Source organism: Chiloscyllium punctatum, chromosome 8 (genome assembly GCF_047496795.1).
Source record: "Chiloscyllium punctatum isolate Juve2018m chromosome 8, sChiPun1.3, whole genome shotgun sequence".
Lineage (NCBI taxonomy): Eukaryota > Metazoa > Chordata > Chondrichthyes > Orectolobiformes > Hemiscylliidae > Chiloscyllium > Chiloscyllium punctatum.
This window is the reverse complement of record NC_092746.1, coordinates 74395189-74413913: the sequence shown is the minus strand read 5'-3', so window position 1 is coordinate 74413913 and position 18725 is coordinate 74395189. Positions and strand designations below refer to the sequence as shown.

At 39.9% G+C, this 18725-nt stretch overlaps 1 protein-coding gene across 1 annotated transcript; it reads left to right on the top strand.

The window, feature by feature from the left end:
• LOC140480655 (metalloreductase STEAP4-like) lies at positions 1 to 18209 on the top strand. The gene is made up of 5 exons (XM_072575812.1): positions 1 to 112; positions 4916 to 5388; positions 5575 to 6102; positions 14504 to 14668; positions 16545 to 18209. The coding sequence occupies exons 2-5, from the start codon at positions 4918 to 4920 to the stop codon at positions 16791 to 16793; spliced, it is 1413 nt and encodes a 470-aa protein (XP_072431913.1). The 5' UTR covers positions 1 to 112; positions 4916 to 4917; the 3' UTR covers positions 16794 to 18209.
• Positions 18210 to 18725: the final 516 nt, after the last annotated feature.

Genomic DNA, 18725 nt, shown 5'->3' with positions numbered 1-18725 from the left:
CAGTTTGAAAGATTAACACCAGCAAGCTGCATCTGCACAGCATCCCAAGTAAAAGTTCTGTTTACTTTTTAACTGTCCTCATTTTCCAGTCAGATCAACCAAAATAAGGAAGGTAAGAATATTTAATTTATTTCAGATTTTCAAATCTTGTGATATAATTAATTGAGCATTCCAACAGATTACTTTCTTAAACTTTTATGAATTTTTTTTTATTTCACTAACTGAAATTGCTATTAAAAGGTAACTGTTCAATTCACAAATAATATCATAAGATGGATAAATTAAAGCTTATCTGTTTTCTTGACAATATATGTTATTACTAGCACTCATTTCATTAATAGCATAACTGAAGTGAATACAGCATTTGCTTCAGTACAGCCAATATACTAATGTGACAATGGGATAACAATTTGGTATTTTGGTGACATTTCAACTCATTCTGTCCCTCATGATCTCCTATCTGGCTCTACCATTGTCTATTACTGCTTCAGATGTTTGTACATTTTGACTATATTATGCAGATGACTTTACCATCCTCAAGTACCCAATGGGGAAGGGCACTTAATGTTGGTGAATCGCAGCCCTAAAGTTTGATTGCATCCCCTCTTTGATTAGATTAGATTAGATTAGATTACTTACAGTGTGGAAACAGGCCCTTCGGCCCAACAAGTCCACACCGCCCCGCCGAAGCATAACCCACCCTTACCCCTACATCCATATCTACCCCTTACCTAACACTACGGGCAATTTGCTTCGGTCTCCTTCACATGACTGAATTTAAAAATTAATATTGATGGAACCAATCATGCACGTTAAGAAACTTTTTCTTGAAATGAAAGAAGATATTGCCTACTCTTAGTATCATGCTATGTAGTCACCAGCCTTGTTCTTCTGGCTCAGAGAGATTTGCATGCCACCTTTGAGAGGTGGGCATGATACTTCCAAGGGTTTTGGGGTGGACAGTTCCAAAAATATGACAGAAAGGAGCAAGTGTCAGTGTTTGTCAATTTTGTGATCCACTGGTTGGAAAGGAAGATGCATCAATTGATAGCCACTCACAAGCAAGTTTGACAAATTAGCTTCAGACGGTTCATAAAATCAGTTCCTGCTTTCAGAAGCAGGATTTCATGTGGACAGATATTTACTGCTGAGGGCAGTAGGACAACATAAATATGGCTATCACCGCAGCCTTGATCCCTTCTGTCAACCCCATGTACAGATACATCCCTATATTCACAGTGCTAGACATCGGGATCCTACCATTGTCAATACTTTTGGGAAAAGAAGCCATGATGCGGAGGTGCCGATGTTGGATTAGTGTGGACAAAGTCAGAAGTCACATAACGCTATGTTATAGTCCGACAGATCTATCTGAAATCAGTAGCTTTTGAAGCGCAACTCCTTCGTCAGATGAAAGCACTTACCTTCACCTGACGAAGGAGCAGCACTCTAAAAGCTTGTGATTTTAAAAAAAACCTGTCGGACTATAAGCTGGTGTTGTGTGACTTCTGATTTTGGGTAAAGAAGATGGAGGCAGCAGGAATTACAAGGGAAATTACAATGACCAACCCAGCCAGCCTGTTGTTTTCGTGGACATTTGGAGATAAAGTCACGGTAAAACCACAATTGTTTCAAATACCTATTTACCAGTTAGTGACCGGGGCATCTGAACCAGATGTGTAACATCTGAACTCGTAATGCTCTCTCATTAGTAAGCTCAGATTGGGATAAGACTTGGGATTCCTGAATGTTTAAGAATGCTTCATCACCCTGGTGAACTTTTTTTGAAGGACCACAGGTTAAATTATGATAAAATCTATTAAATAGAGTAATGCTAATAAAGACGTGATTGGTGTCACAATTTAACTCCCAGCATTTGAGAGACAACCATAGAGAGAGATATTACGAAAATAATGGTAAACTCCCCAGTTGATTGGCTCACTGTGTAGTACTGCCCGCAGGTGAGATAGCCAGGGCAGCCCATCAGCAGAAGCAACAACTCACTTGGCAGAGGCAGGCAATCAACATAACAAATGCCTCAATCAAGGATCATTTTCAGACATCTCCTCAGCATCACATAGAATTACTCCAACTCACTACCTTTCCAATCTTGCTGCCTGCCAGCCATGATGGCAGGACACCAACAACTCTTTGGAGTCAGATGTTGGCGGGAGGACACAACATTATCTATGAATGAATGAAATAAGGCAATTTTTAGGCTCAACAAGATCTAATCCTAGCCTTAGTTATTCTCATGCAAGAATTCTGAAATCCCTCAAAATTCTGGGTTTTTTTTTTCCTTGATCTAATTCTGGAAAGTCTCCTGAGCTCCTCTATTCTAAGGTGCCCTCTAAATCTCCCTCATCACCAGCAGCGTCCACCTCTCCCAGTGAGGCTTCTAACTGGACAATTCCTGTCTGCCTTCCTACTGACCCTCCAACATCACTGTTCTCTCCGTTATCTTCATTTGGGTGGCAAATAGGTGGCAGCCTTTTAATTGGTTCATTTCTGGAAGATCTCAGCTGCCATTGCAGGCTAACTCAAACCAAATGTTTCAACCTGAAAATGGCCCCAGCATCTAAAAATACTCTAAGTGCAAAATATTCGAGTGAACATTTCCATGCTGTGTCACAACTCAGTTGGGAAGGGTACACTGATAACTGAGGCCCACTATTCAACATGCCCTCACAAGCATGTAACTACTCATCTGAACCATCAAGGTGTCAGGTGCATTGCTACCAAGGACAGGAAAATAAACTTACTCTTTGTTATCAGACTTCTGAATGGACGCCTCAAATATAAATGTTGACCTTGCTCTTTGGGGACCTCCTCTGGAGCTGTAACTCTGTACTCTTCACTCTATTCTACTATCATAATACACTTTGTATGGTATGATCTGCCTGTACTGTGTGCAAAAGAAAACTTTTCACTGTACCTAGGTACAAGTGACAATAATAAGGCAAATCAAATCAAATAGATTAAAAATTGGATTACTAACTTACTGCTGTGAGACCTTAGTTCTCCACATTTAATGAAATACACACACATTCTTTCACAAATAAGACAGAAAAAGGAAACAGATAGTTTGACACAAACATTTTGGGTACAAAATTTTAGTTAGAGAGAAACCAATTCTGTAACGCAGAAGTCTAGACTGCAAAGTGGACTGCTATTGTCTCACAGTTCTTTTGAGCTTAGCTCTAGTTGCCTGGTAGTATAGAAATTAAATAGCTCAGGCAACAATTTGGCTTATTCGCAACCAGTTATACAGTGATTAGGGCATAAGGCAACATTGCTTTTGTGTGCTTTTGGTAGCCTATTCATACATGAATGTTGTGATCCATGAGAACAAATCCTAGCATATATGTCACATACATAGTCAAGTCATTCTGCTTTTAGAAATTATTTATTAAATAATCCAGACTATGCTCGGAGTTACACTGGAATCCGTTTCAAGATCATCAGCAGTCTCGCAATGTGATGCATTTGTGCGAGCTGAAATGTGCATTTATAAATCTGTTTGTTTTATGTTCACAAAAGGATTTTGTAGATATATTGCAACTTTTTCATGGACATAGCCAATTCCACTACATCCCCTTGGTAAGAATCAGAATTGACCTATTTGGTCTGTGAATTAAGGTTGACAAGTAACTGTTCTTGCTCCATCTCCAAGCCAAGGATAGACCAACCATTCAGCATCATTTTCTCATGCTGTATAGAAATTGTATACCTTTGTCCAAGTCTGTTACTTGTGTCAAACTTCTGATCAGTGCAAAACCAACGGCCTCCATGTCTTTTCTCAATTCTAACAATGATGACATGATAATGGCTGCATAGCTACAATCCAGTACTTGATCAGGTGGACCTAATTCTTTTCTTATATTAGATTTATTCCCTTAGAATTTCTGGGTTTTTGAGCTTTTTCACTCACAATGAAAAGGTGAAAGATGCTTTTTATTTGCAGAATTCTGGATGTGCTTCAGTGCACCGCACTCAAAGATTCCGTAACAAACTACAGCCAAACCAATCCGAAGTCTGTTTTTATGGTTTTCTTTTCTTAACTCATAGAGCCCTGCTGCCTTTCTGCCTCAAAGTATCCAGCTAACTGCTCCAAAAAGTAAAATAAGCTTGTGTGGCTAAAGTGTACCCAAGACAATGCCACTTAAATAAGATAATAAGAAATAGGAGCAGGAGGAGGCCATCTGGCCCATCAAGCCCATTCCATCATTCAATAAGATCATGGCTGATCTTATTGTGGACTCAGCTCTGCTTATGCATTCACTCACCAAAGCCCTTAATTTCTTTACTGTTCAAAAATCTACCTATTTTTACCTTATAAATATTCAACAAGGTAGCCTCAACTTATACACTGGGCAGGGAATTCCACAGATTCACAATCTTTTGGGTGAAGAATTCCTCCTCCATGCATTCCTAAATCTGCTCCACCTTATTTTGAGAGTATGCCCCCTCCTTCTAGTTTCACCCATCAGTGGAAACATCCTCCCTGCTTCTATCTAAACTACTCCCTTCATAATTTTATATGTTTCTATAAGATTCTCCCCCCAGTGTAATAAATTCCAATGAGTATAGTGCCATTCTACTCAGTCTCTCTTTATAAGCCAACCCTCTCAACTCTGGAATCAACTTTCCTGGCTCTTGTGGATATTTAGTAGTCTAATTTCCATTTTCCAGTTTACTGTCCAAAAGAAAAAAAATGTGGCTGCTTACAACTAAAGCAAAAAGACTCCAAACATTTTTTTTTTGAAAATGTAGTTGAAAATCATTTTCAGATTGAAAATTAGGAATTAATATTAAGAAAAAAAATTAGAAAAATATAGTTTGGGAATGTTTTGATTTGTGGGAGCAACCTGACTGAAGAGAACATTGTAATATTGCGACTGATTTTGTTTTCCAGAAATGGATATCAATTCAACAGGCTTGGTACCACTTCACCAGACCGGCAGCAGAAAAAGGTTGGATCATAAGCAGGAAACGATCTGTATTTTTGGCACTGGGGACTTTGGAAGATCCTTGGGTATGAGGCTGCTCAAGTCAGGCTACCCGGTGGTCTATGGTAGCCGAGATCCCAGGAACTCCACATTGCTGCCAAGTGGAGCACAAGTGTTTAGCCATGCGGAGGCCCTGAAGACATCCAAGATCATTTTCTTGGCAGTTCACAGGGAAAACTATGATTTCATTTCAGCCCTGTCTGACCAGCTAGATGGGAAGGTGCTGGTCGATGTTAGCAACAACCTCAAAATGAATCAATATCCTGAATCCAATGCACAATATCTGTCCCAGTTGGTTCCCAAAACCAATGTGGTGAAGGGATTCAACACGGTTTCAGCCTGGGCTCTGCAGTCAGGGAGTTTGGATGCCAGCAGTCAGGTAAGATCATGTTATGTCTACCTGTTTTGTAAAGGATGTGGTGATGGCAAGAGTGAATTAAAACTATTGTCAACACTGTCTAGCTAACTGTATTTCAAAAGCAATATTCATTGAATAGTGCTAAATATATTGAATGTGGGCAACACTATTTTCACTGGTAATAGAAATCGTCATGTTGTGTTTCAGGTTTTTGTTTGTGGGGATGACAATCCATCTAAACAACTGGTGATGGATGTTGCCAGGAGCATCAGCCTCACTCCTCTTGACCAGGGATCCCTTCTGGCAGCTGAAGAACTGGAGAACTACCCTCTTCAGCTCTTTCCAATGTGGAGACTACCACTTTATATAACAGCTGGTCTCACAGTATTCTTCTTTTTGTACTATGTGGTGCTTCAAGTAATCTATTCTTATGTAACTAAGAACACTGATCAGACCTATCGGATGATGATTTCCATCCCCAATCATGTTTTTCCAATTGTCTCTCTCGTTCTGCTTGGCTTGGTTTATCTGCCGGGTGTCATTGCTGCCTTCATTCAGCTCCACAGAGGGACAAAGTACAAGCGATTCCCTGACTGGCTCGACCGGTGGATGTTGTGCCGAAAGCAGCTTGGGCTTGTATCTTTTGCTTATGGCTTCCTTCATGTTTTCTACTCATTGGTCAAGCCACTCAGATATGCATCCTATTGGAGACAAATTAATCGTATTGTATACCAGGTGAGAATTGTTCCTATGCTATTATTGTATGTCTGTTTCAATACTGTTCCTATCAGTGTCATGCGGTATACCAAATTTGAATTGCAGCACTGCAATGTAGCAGACTTTGATTTTGGTTCTATGTCACCCTACTGTTTTGAGTGGACATATCAAGTCAAGGTCTATAACTCCTTACAAGAACAAAGAGAAAATAAGAGAAAACTGAACTAAATCCCCTGCAGATCCTTCCGCCTAAGAATTCGGTCAAAGGAAATTCCCAGAAGCAGTAATTTTGATATATATTTTAAATCAAAAATTATGATTTATTATAGCATTAACATTTTCTTGCTTTGTTTATGTCAATGTATGACCATTCCTTCAATAGTAACATCTATAAAGATTAAGCAACAGCTCTGATAAAGATGTTTCATCAATTCACATGTTTTCTTCATTCAGTTTCTCCAACCCAAATATTGTATTATCCTGTACATTTCCTAAGCCAAGGTGTAATGGAGAACATGTAGCTATATTCTCAAACAAGATACGTGCGCTCCATTGCACCGGTGGCTGTGTGATTACTTCTAGCTAATTATATCAAATAAATATTCAAATAGGTTTTATTGAGAATCTGGAATTCTATGATCGTACAAGTGATCTAATAGTACTTTGCAAGTTTCTATTTCTTTACGTGAACCAATTCAATGAATTTCAATATAGCTCCAAATGCCCCATCTTCATTTAATTTTCATGCCTAAAATTAATGATGTGTCACTTGGCAAAATACAGCTCAATATGCAACCCTTTTGAAGTTCCCTCCCGTTGTAATCACTGGTTCTTAATCATTGCTATTTTTTCAGCTTGAGGAAACACTGTATTGGAGTATTATGCAAAAAGCAGCAAGCTCCAATGATTCTGAAGATTATTGCAGAACTGTATTTCATGCACTATTGTTAAATACAGGCAAGCACCTAAAATGAGAAATCAACACATCTGCAAAGAGAAATTGATCAGAAAGGAAAGGAAATCAAATCGTTGAGTGAAAGACTGCATGCAGAGAAAAAACACTACAACTTCGAGTTGTGCTTTCAGTAAATAAAGTGTATCCCCAACCTGTTCTTTCTCCCTCTAATTCCTTACAAAGACCTGCATTCTCAAAGCATTCAGTACCTTTCCTCCATGGTAAAAAAGTCATCAGCCATTTTGTTTGATACAAAAACAGAAATTGCTGGAAAATCTCAGCTGGTTTGGCAGCATCTGTGAAGAGAATTGAGAGTTAATGTTTTGGGCCCAGTGACACTTCTTCAGATGAGGCTTTGGCTTGGAAAGGTTGGTGTAAATGCTGAAGTTGAGGTCCTAAAGAAGAGTCATAAGCCCCAAAATGGTAACTCTGATTTCTCTCCACAAATGCTGCTGAGATTTTCCAGCAATTGCTGGGATTTTTTTATGATTTATAGCATCAGCAGTTCTTTTGGTTTTCCATTTTGTCTTATATATTTGCTCATGGAGAGTTGACATTTGATTATCCCTAACGGTTCAGAGACGAGATGAGACTTGCCACATTGCTGCAGAACTGGAGTCACATGTAGATGAGATGAGGTAAGGAAGGAAGATCTTCTTCACTAAAGGAGATTAGTGACCCAGACAAATAGTTACAATAGTCTGTGGTGAATTCGTGGTCATCATTAGGCTCAGTCTTTTTGCACATTCCAGATTATTATTGGATTCAAATTTCACCATCTACCACAATCAATGAGAACATTCGCCTGAAGTTCTTGATCACTATGACTATATTCTTCGCCTCCCCACAAAGTTACAAATACTCATTGAATTTGGAAACTAAGGGCTCACTCTTCTTTCATCATCAAGCCAGTTTGTACATTCTAAATTAATTCATCCAGGAATGTGAATATTGTTGGCTTGGCCAACATTTATTGCCCTTCCATAGTTGCTCCTGAGTAGGCGCTAGCACGCTGTCCTGTTGAACCACTGGAGTCCATTTGCTGTAGGTATTTCATAGAGAGTGATTTCCATGATTTTGAACAATAAAGGATTGGTGATATATTTCCAAGTCAAAATAGTGAGTGGCTTGGAGGGGAATTTGCAAGTGATGTTGTTCAATGTATCTCCTACTCTTGTCCTTTCAAATGGTAATGAACATAGATTTGGAAAGTATTGTCTGAAAGAAGAATTTCAGTTGGTTCAGTTGAGTAGGGTAGAAGAGCATACATGTGAAAATGAGATGTGAATATTATACAGTTGTAACTCAGGCTCTGTGGAGGAAAAAAAATCAGAAAAATCTTGAAACATGTGCAGCAATTGGCCTGAATGTAACTCACATTTTTTTGTGAGTTAATATTTTTCCGAAATGTCTGGGGTTAATGACCCACCTCAGAACTGGAAGATGTTAGAAATAAACAGCTTTTAAACAAGTGAAGAGCCAAAATAAGATGGAAGGATAGTTTAAGAGAAATTAAATTGCATCATTGACAAGACATTCAAAAGGTGTTTGATAAAACACCACATCATAGATTTGTTGACAAAGTTGAAGCTCATGGGATAAAATATCAGCAGTTTTGAGTACACAAAACTGGTGAAGATACAGAAAAAAGTGAATAATAATGAACAAACATTTTTCAGATCAAGGGTGTCCTTCATGGGTTAATGCTGGAGCTGTTCTTATTTTTGATGTATCTAAATATCTTGGGTATATAGGGTGTTGTTTCAAATCCTGCAGGTCGCATAAAACTCAGAAATCAGTAAACAGTGAGGAAGAAGTTAACAGACTTCAGAAGGACAAAAGCAGATTAGTGAAATGTGCAGGCACATGGTGAATGAAATTTATCACAGGGAAGTATGCAATGATTCATTTGGATAGGAAGAGAGAAGTCAGATAACAGCAACTGAGTGAAGTAATTTTAAAACAGTGCAGTAACGGACAGATCGCAGGCTGTATGTATGCAACTTTTTTAAAAGTGACAGAACAAATAGAAATAAAGGCTCCAAAAATCATGTGAGGTGGGAAGGAATGATAGAAGTCGGATACCTATCAAATGAAATGGCAAGACCAGTTTTAATTTTACTCAGGATTTTTTCTAGCTGTGGCCAGCCAGAATAACTTACTGGCCAGCTGTAAGGCAAAAAGGTGTCTGGAGAGTGCAACAGGGGTAAGTTCGAATGAGGATAGTGAGGAAGGTGAGATGGCATGCTCAGGAGGTGTGTGCTGATTAATGGTGGGGGTCCCTTTGCAGGGAGTGGGGACTGACAATTGGAAAGGCAGGTATTAGCTTACTATGGAACAGAGTTGTGTTTCTTTTAAATTATTTTGATGGGAAGTGGGTGTCACCAGCAGAACCAGAATTGTTGCCTAACCCTAATTTTCCTTGAACTGAGTGGTGTTCCTAGACCATTGTTGTTAGCAGCATGTGTCACATGTAGACCACACAAGGTAAGGCCAACAGATTTCCTTCCCTAAATTGCATTACTTATAAAACATTCTATTATGATGCCAGTTGATGCTATTATTGGATAATTCAGAATCCAGGCTAAAATTTGACTTAATACATCTTTCTTTTTTGGTCATTATTTTGGTTTAAACTTGGTGTTCTCTTGCTGAAACATGTTTTCACAACAAAACATAAGTTTATTACACAAAAGGAATGAAAATAAAATGCAATCAACAAAAAAAGTTGTAAATATTTTGCAAAGTATTGTAAAAATGTCATCCCAAAGAACCCCATTTCAGTACTCATGTCAGATAGCATTCCCTTCTCTGTCACCCCTGTAGACTTAGTTTAACTATGGTTTCAACTCCAAGTCTTGAGAATCTAATAGCACCTTCCTGGATCTTCATACAGCTGAGATTAAACTTTCTCAGCTTCAACTAACTCCTTCAGGGTTTTAACCAAGCAATTCTTGTCACCTACCACCCCACCAACCTCCATGTCCAACGTATCATCCACCGTAATTTCCGCCACCTCCAAACGGACCCCACCACCAGGGACATATTTCCCTCCCCTCCCTATCAGCGTTCCGAAAAGACCACTCCCTCCGTGACTCCTTCGTCAGGTCCACACCCCCCACCAACCCAACCTCCAGTCCCGGCACCTTCCTCTGCAACTGCAAGAAATGCAAAACTTGTGCCCACACCTCCCCCCTTACCTCCCTCCAAGGCCCCAAGGGACACTTCCATATCCACCACAAATTCACCTGCACCTCCACACACATCATCTATTGCACCGCTGCACCCAATATGGCCTCCTCTATATTGGGGAGACAGGCCGCCTACTTGCGGAACATTTCAGAGAACACCTCTGGGACACCTGGACCAACCAACCCAACCACCCCGTAGCCCAACACTTCAACTCCCCCTCCCACTCCAACAAGGACATGCAGGTCCTTGGACTCCTCCATCGCCAGACCATGGCAACACGACAGTTGGTGGAAGAGCGCCTCATCTTTCGCCTGGGAACCCTCCAACCACAAGGGATGAACTCAGATTTCTCCAGTTTCCTCATTTCCCCTCCCCCCACTTTGTCTCAGTCAAATCCCTCGAACTCAGCACCGTCTTCCTAACCTGCAATCTTCTTCCTGACCTCTCCACCCCCACCCCACACCAGCCTATCGCCCTCACCTTGACCTCCTTCCACCTATTGCATTCCCAACGCCCCTCACCCAAGTCCCTCCTCCCTACTTTTTATCTTAGCTTGCTGGACACACTTTCCTCATTCCTGAGGAAGGGCTGATGCCCAAAATGTCGATTCTCCTGTTCCTTGGATGCTGCCTGACCTGCTGCGCTTTTCCAGCAACACATTTTTCAGCTCTGATCTCCAGCATCTGCAGTTCTCACATTCTCTTAGAACTTTTAATAAACTCCTAACACTAAGGTAACCTATTTTAAACAAATCTAAGCTTCTCCCTTTCTAAGGACAACCATTTTACACATTCAACTTGAACAAAGAATATTGAAGAACTTTTCAAATCAAAACTAAACTTATTTTCAAGCTACGAGTATTTTGCCAAATCAAAAGAAAAAAGCCTTTATAAATTGGAGCTTATTGCATTCCTGCTTACTTTGTACATTCATAAAGTTCTCCCAATATAAGCATAAACTCATTACTCTTCAGCCATGATAATTCACACTGTTTTAAAAAAGATCACCATGGCTGCAGAAATATTTATAACAAATCATTAAACCCCTTCATGTACACAGAAAAGGCATATGCCACTTGTTCAAAATTCAAACATCTGAACTAAAAAATAAATGAATTCAAAGTTATATGAATCAAATATATCACATCACAGTATGAACATCTGACTTAGGAGCAGAAGTAGGCTATTCAGCCCTCCAAGCTGGGCCGACTTCCTTATGCACAGGTACTTTCAATCTTGTGAACTGTATGAGTTTTATTTTGAGCACTTTTGATGTCACTGCCTCCAAGCATGTGCCAAAAGATCATCTTATATTAATGAGAAAAATGACTGACTGGCATGTGCTCTTTTAGCACATGCAGCATTAGATGTGGAACATTTTCACTTCAGGATTGTCCAGATTTACATTTTGTTTCTCATGTTGTACCCCCCACTTCTCAGAGATCATGGGGTGAAGGTTATTTTGGTCAGTGGTGAAAAGCAAGTGACAATGACCTGGCCATATTTTAAGTACACAGTGTGATTTTAGTTTGCACGTTCTGCTATTGTCCACAACCAGTTTCAATTCCCAAATGTGCTAATACTGGTTATCAACAGGATGTCAATATGTTATCTACTGTAATTATTTTTAAAATCTTTGTTCACTGTGCATTGTTATTCTTGTCTGGATATTGTTTCTTCCCATCCTTTCAATTTCCCTCTGTTTTCCAGATAAGCCAAGATTCTGGCTCCTGGTACAAGTTCAACTGTTAATCCCCCAGGATGCTAAGAACACAGCAGAATACTTTTCTCAAAGACCCACAAAGTCTGAGAAAGTTTCAATCTTTTTGACATATTCTGCAAGTCCCTCGTATTTTTTAATGGTTCCTTTTTTGCCATTGTCTATATGTGGATCTCAGCCCTTTTGTCAGATTCTTTTGTTTGCAATTAATTATTGTGGGGTCAGGACCTTGAGAATAGCTGATGTAAATACACTGAGAGATGAGGTCTAAGAAGATGGTTTGAAAGCCTTGCCTGGTCAAATTAGGATTCTTTCTCAACAAATGGTTTGTCAAACTGTCAACCTAATACACAGATAGCTAACGCCTAGGGCAGAATTTGCTCATTTTCAGTTCAAGTGTTTCATCACGTGAGAATCATAACACCCAGTCTGTCATGTCTCGCAGTGACTTTTCTGATGCAACTGCACTTTCCTCATCTTCTTAATTTTGGAACCAAATTCTTGTGTGCCTTTCTCGGGGAATCACATGGGAAGAGAGCTGGAAGTGCTCACCACCAGTGGAACATTCCAATATTCACACTGACAGCACCATATTAAAAACTCAGCTGTACACCACCTCGAATGCTGCAAGCCAGGAACTGGCCCTTATTTATCGTGCTTCACCCCTACTACTGAAAATATGGCACAATGGGAAATAAGGCTTCACAGACAGGGGCCTTAAGGAGGTGGTGGATGGGGTAGTGGGAGGAGGGCAGTACTTTTTTTCTGCCACAGACTGACACAGCCACATTATCAGACCTAACTGGCCTGGATGCAACCCAGTTTAGAACAGTATCCCAGCTGAATGGGGATCCCCAACAGTGCCAGACCAAGGTCAATGACCTTCTCCACTCTGCTACATTAGAGGCTACCATATTCTCCCTGCCACCCCTGCACACACACAGAGCTGCCACACACTCTAACAGTGGCACTATTGAAGCAAAAGATGGCGAGCCTGTACCTGGCAGGAAACTTTCAGCAAGCTGTGTCTGCTAGGCCCAAAGTCAGCCCAGATCTTCCAAGTGAACCGAACAAGCTTCCTCCAGCCCAGCAGAGGTCAGAACACATATAGCAGGAGACAAAGCAACAAGGACAAGTAATGTGCACTGTTAGATGAAGCAAGTGAAGCAACGTGGATAATAACTTTTCACTTTTGTAAATACATTTTCATGTGCACTGTTAACAAGATGCTGTATTGTGTTCTTTACAATCAGACCCGGTTAATGTTACAGTCATGTGAGAGTTCTCTGGAGATATCCCCAGGATGAAAGAAGTTGCAGTGGCCAAGTTTTGTTCATCTCTCACAAGCAACTACCTCCTCAATGGCAGCAAGCCTCAGATGTCAAGGATCCCTGAACCATGACATTAATGACTGTAGCGAGGACGTCAAATTTTAATGAGGAATGCCCAAAACTTGGAACATTCTGTGCTCTACACTCTCCCCACATAGAGAGAGGATCTGTGTGATTATTCCACCTCTAGCCTGTCCCCACCCCTTTTCAGTTCTCTCTCTTACTCTTCTTCTCTTCACTACAAGGGCTCAACCTGCTATTTCCAATTGCTCTCTCTCACGGTTACCATTCCCTCAGTGATCCAGCACAATGCAACATATCAAAGACTTGAGTTGCTTCTTTTTCCAGGATCACTCCTCATTTTCCAATAAAGTCAGGTTAATGGGAACATAACTAAGAAGCAGTGTATACCTTTCAAGAAAGGCAGACGTATGAACAGATATATAGGCAAATTAAGGTAAAGGAGCTTTATTCTTGAAAGGTGGGAAAATCAAACTGCGAGGAGGCATGGTAATGCAGTGAGGCTTGTATAGCGTTGCTGATGCTGACATGGACAATTGGAGAGTTGAGGAGCATAGTAGCTATGGAATACATAGGGACATTGTTAGAAGAAACAGTTACATGATGGCCAAGACAAGCCTCCAGGCGCCTGCTCTGGTTTACATATCAGGAATTGGTGCCGCCTATTTTCTCAAGGAAAGAAGGGGAATTGGAAACAGTGTATAAATAAGGCCAGGCGAAAGTGAGGACTGCAGATGTTGGAGATCAGAGTCAAGATTAGAATGGTGCTGGAAAAGCACAGCAGGTCAGGCAGCATCCAAAGAGCAGGAAAATCAATGTTTCGGGCAGGAGCCCTGCATCAGGAAAGGTTCCTGATGCAGGGCTTCTGCCCAAAACATTAATTTTCCTGCTCCTCGGATGCTGCCTGACCTGCTGTGCTTTTCCAGTGCCATTCTAATCTTGACTATAAATAAGGCCAGCTGGGGCTTTAACATGATGCAAATGCAGTGAAATAAGGTCATCACCACCCAATGGTGATATTCTGAGGTCATCATTCAAGGCTTGAGGGGAATATTAAAAAATATTTCCTAACCTCAACATGTTTAGAAATCTCACTGTATTTTCCCAATATTCCCTCCGTTGCTCATGCCGCACCAGAGAGGGAAAATGCTTTCTGATTACTTTGTTCTATCATAAAGTTTATTCCTTGTTTTCATCACAGGTGCAAAAGAACACAACCACAGAGTGGGAGATGAAATGGGCGTGGCGTAGTGATTTGTTTTATGCACTCGGAATTTTAGGCTTTTTTGTTTTCTGCTTACTTGGAGTAACATCCCTCCCATCTGTCAGCAATACAATGAACTGGCGAGAATTCAGATTTGTTCAGGTAAGTCATCAGTCAATATAGAGCTTCAATTATTGCAATGTCGCTATGTTTTCAATGAGGAGTCAGGTTAATGGGAACATAACTAAGAAGCAATGTATACCTGTCAAGCTAGCCAGACATATGAAGACATATAAGCAAATAAAGCTAAAGGAGCTTTATTCTTCAGATGTATTCTTAAGTTGAGTAAAATGGCATGGATACTGGATTCATTGATGTCTACAAGACTGAGATGATCTTGTTAGATAATTGTATCAAGGGCTATGAATCGCAGAGGATTAAATTGAGCTGAGGTGAATGTCTGCCATGATCTAACTAAATGGTAGAACAACGTGAACAGTGGAATGAGATGCTCATATTCCTCTGGTCCTCTGCCAGGGGTCAGAATACCAGGCACCATCACAGTTGGAAAAATAATTGAGAAGATAAGGTAAATCAGAAACTATTGATTCCAGTGGCACCAGACAAAATTCTGTAAACTGTAGAAGTAAGGGAAGTAAAGAGATTAATTACTTTTAGGACTTGGAGTCAAAATCATGATTTAAATACAGTGAGAATGCAAGTCAGAGGGACAGTATTAAAAATAACAGAGACGTCTATAAAGAGGAAGAAGAGATATCTGAGCAGTACTGACAATACTGATCTGCACTGGAGTGTGGAGGAATGCTCCTCTGGGCCCCTGAAAGGAATCTTTTGCCTCCTTTAATTCAAATGCCCCTCCCTCTCATCAGACACCATTTCAGTTGGACCCAAACTCATACTAAAGACCTATCCATTCAAAAAGACCATTTCCTCTTGTCCTTAGAGTTGGTATCACCTATCATCTGGTTTTAACAACAAGCAGACTTAACTTCTTGACTTCCTGACCTCTTTTGTTGGAAGACTGAACAGTGGTTTTCTAACTAGGCCTGACCATTGAAGATAATTGTCTATTGTCTATTGTCTATAATTGAGCTTTACAAACTCAGGACAAGAGTAAGCAATTCAACTCCTCAAACCCGCTCCAGCATTGGATACCATTTTGCCCAATCTCATCTCGGCCAAACTCCACTCTCCTACCCACCCTCTATAATCCTTCAATCCATTACTAATTAAAAATCTGTCTGTCTACCTTCTCCTTAGATTTGTTCAATGTCCTGACATCCACCACACTCTGGGCTAGTGATTTCTACAGATTCACAACCCTCTGAGAGAAGCAATTTCTTCTCATCTCTGTTTTAAATCTACAAACCCCTATCCTACAGCTTTGACCTCTCAGTTCTGATGGCCCCACATGAGGAAACATTCTTTCCATGTCTACTTTACCCCTCCCCTCTAGCATCTTACATACCTCAATTAGATCTCCTGTCATTTTTCTAAACTCTAGAGTATAGGATTAAACTGCTCAATCTCTCTTCATAAGACAAGCTCCTCATCTCTTAGCCTCAAGCTAGTAAACCTCTTCTGAACTGCCTGAAATGCATCTGTATCTCTCCTCAAGGGACCACGACTGTGTGCAACACGCCATGTGGGGTCTCACTAACGCCTTGTCACAATAGCCTTCCCTCCAGCCAATTGCACTTACAACAATGTTCCTCTCTGGCACATAAAATCAGTCCCTAGAAGTCAACTTCTAATCTTCACAATCTGGAAAACAAAGAGGTTGAGCTTCTTTATCCTGAGTATCTTTACAGGTTTAACTTATACTGGAGTGAATCACGATGCTACAATTTACATGGCAGCATTTGGTCAATGGAATTTTCTTTTGCAGATAAATATTTGCTGTGATTATTTGTGTTTACTTTGGATGAAAACCAAGTAATTAAATGTTCTCATTGCGACATTCTGTCAGAAATTTGACTCATTAACCTTGCCTAAAATGAATCTCTTTTTCTTCCAGTCAAAGTTGGGTCATGTCACGCTGCTTCTGTGCACAGCTCACGCTGGTGTACTTGGATGGAATTTCTTTCTAAAATCTACAAGGTATACATGGGGTCTTCCGCCAGGGTACATGCTGTCCATGGTGATTCCCTGCATTGTACTGATTCTAAAGCTGATTCTGATAACGCCATGTGTAGACAGAATGGTCACAAGAATCCGACAGGGTTGGGAAAGGAAAAGAAAACACTCAGGCAACCTAAAAGTTTGACCAAAATGTATTCTGCCTGAATAATGCTGTCTTGAAAATTCATATTTTGCCTGTTCTAAATAAAAGTTTTGGAAAAGTGTTAGACACTGGAATCAGATACTCCAAACATCTATGTTGCTTTAAATATTTTAATTTCTGACACACCTCTAGAAAATAAGTTCTTCTCTTAAATCCCAATACTCCCTTTCTCTCCTCACATTCCCTCTAGTCTGACATTAATGTTACCATTGATCTAACACATATATAATTATCACCTACTTTGACTTAATTGGCGTTATAGAAAATATAATAACTTGTGTTGATATATCTCATTATCTCTGAAATATTTACCTTTACTGACAATGTAAGAGTGTCAATAACAGTCCAGCATTTGAAGACACTGCTAAAAAGCATCTGGAGAGATTGAAGATCAGTCTAATACCATCTGTTCTACACAAACATAATCCTTCCAAGTGATTAGAACAGTAAATTATTTGTTCTCTTGAATGTGCTTCAGATCTCAATACCATTTTGACGTTGATATGTTCAGTATCTGCAATGTGCAAGCTCCATTAAGCCAGCACATACATTCATCAAACTAGCAGTGCCTAAAACTGGAGACACCTTCAAAATTCCTAAAAGTGAGTGGTTTTAAGACTTCTCCTGGCCCCAGAAGAAATACCAAGCTCTCTGCTGGAACCTCCACAACAACCTCTCAGCCTACCATCCTTCCTCACAAATTCCTTTACTTCACCTGAACTTCTTTCTCAGGTGAAAATTGGGTCTGCAGTGGAACTGCTGGATTTCCTTACCTTCATCAAGCACCCCATCCTGTCAGTAAGTGCCTGTCAGAGGCAGCTCACTGATCATGTTCTAACCAGTCTTAGAAGTAACCTGGGCTTTGATGAACCCTGATCAGATAAGTTATGGGAGATCAACCTCTCAGCTATCCACTATTCATCTGATAAATAAATTGAATGAATATGGAACTGGGGTATTAGATGTCATTTTTGTTGAGCCTCAGTAGTATTACAGTGACATTGTTATTGAGACAGATCATTTTTAAAATTTAGTATAATACAGTCTTTCAAACTATATTCAGTCAAATACATATAAAGGTGCATTTATTTGTAATGTCATCTCACAAAAATGGGATAAAAATTACTCAGTCTGTTTCCTGGTCCTTTTGCAGTGGACCTTTCATTATATATATCAGTGATATAGCTTTGAATTACAATGTTAGATCTGTACAAATCTAACATAGTAATGCAGTACTATATCACTGATATTATAGGCTGAATCATAGGAAGCAGTTGCAGATTTCTGATGAGTATTACCTTTGAACTGTGCATTACAGGAACATCAATGGACAAAAGTCTTGATCAACTTGCTGTAATTCTTAATTGAATTCATTTTGTTTTCTTTGTACTGTTGTAATATTGCATATATTTACAATAAAGTTCCTTACTCATACCCCAGTGAAATTTATGTACAGGATCACGTGGATGATCAAGACAACAAATCCATCTATTCTGTTTCTATTATATTGATGATCAGATCCTACTTTGCTAATGAATTAGATGATCAGTCACTTCAACCAAGCTCTATCAGTTATTCTTACAGCTCTGAGTCTGTAAAATCTCTCAAAAGTCTGCCATTCATAATGCACACCTTTTATCATGTTTGTCCCATCTGTGAGATTACTTCTTCATCCTTCAAGTTTATGATGGGTTTACACTGCGATGAGAATTTGGAAAATCTCAGTACCTGCCCTTGGATTGGCCTTATGAGCCCAGTTAGATTTTTTTTAGATACCGTAGAAACGTAATGGTCCTGATCTTAGACTGACAGAAAGAATGGGCCACAGACAGACAACAGGGTGGAAAGGAGGAGTACTTGGAAACGGTTAGCTGTGCCTGAAAGCAGAATCCAGTCTAATCAGAGGCAACACAG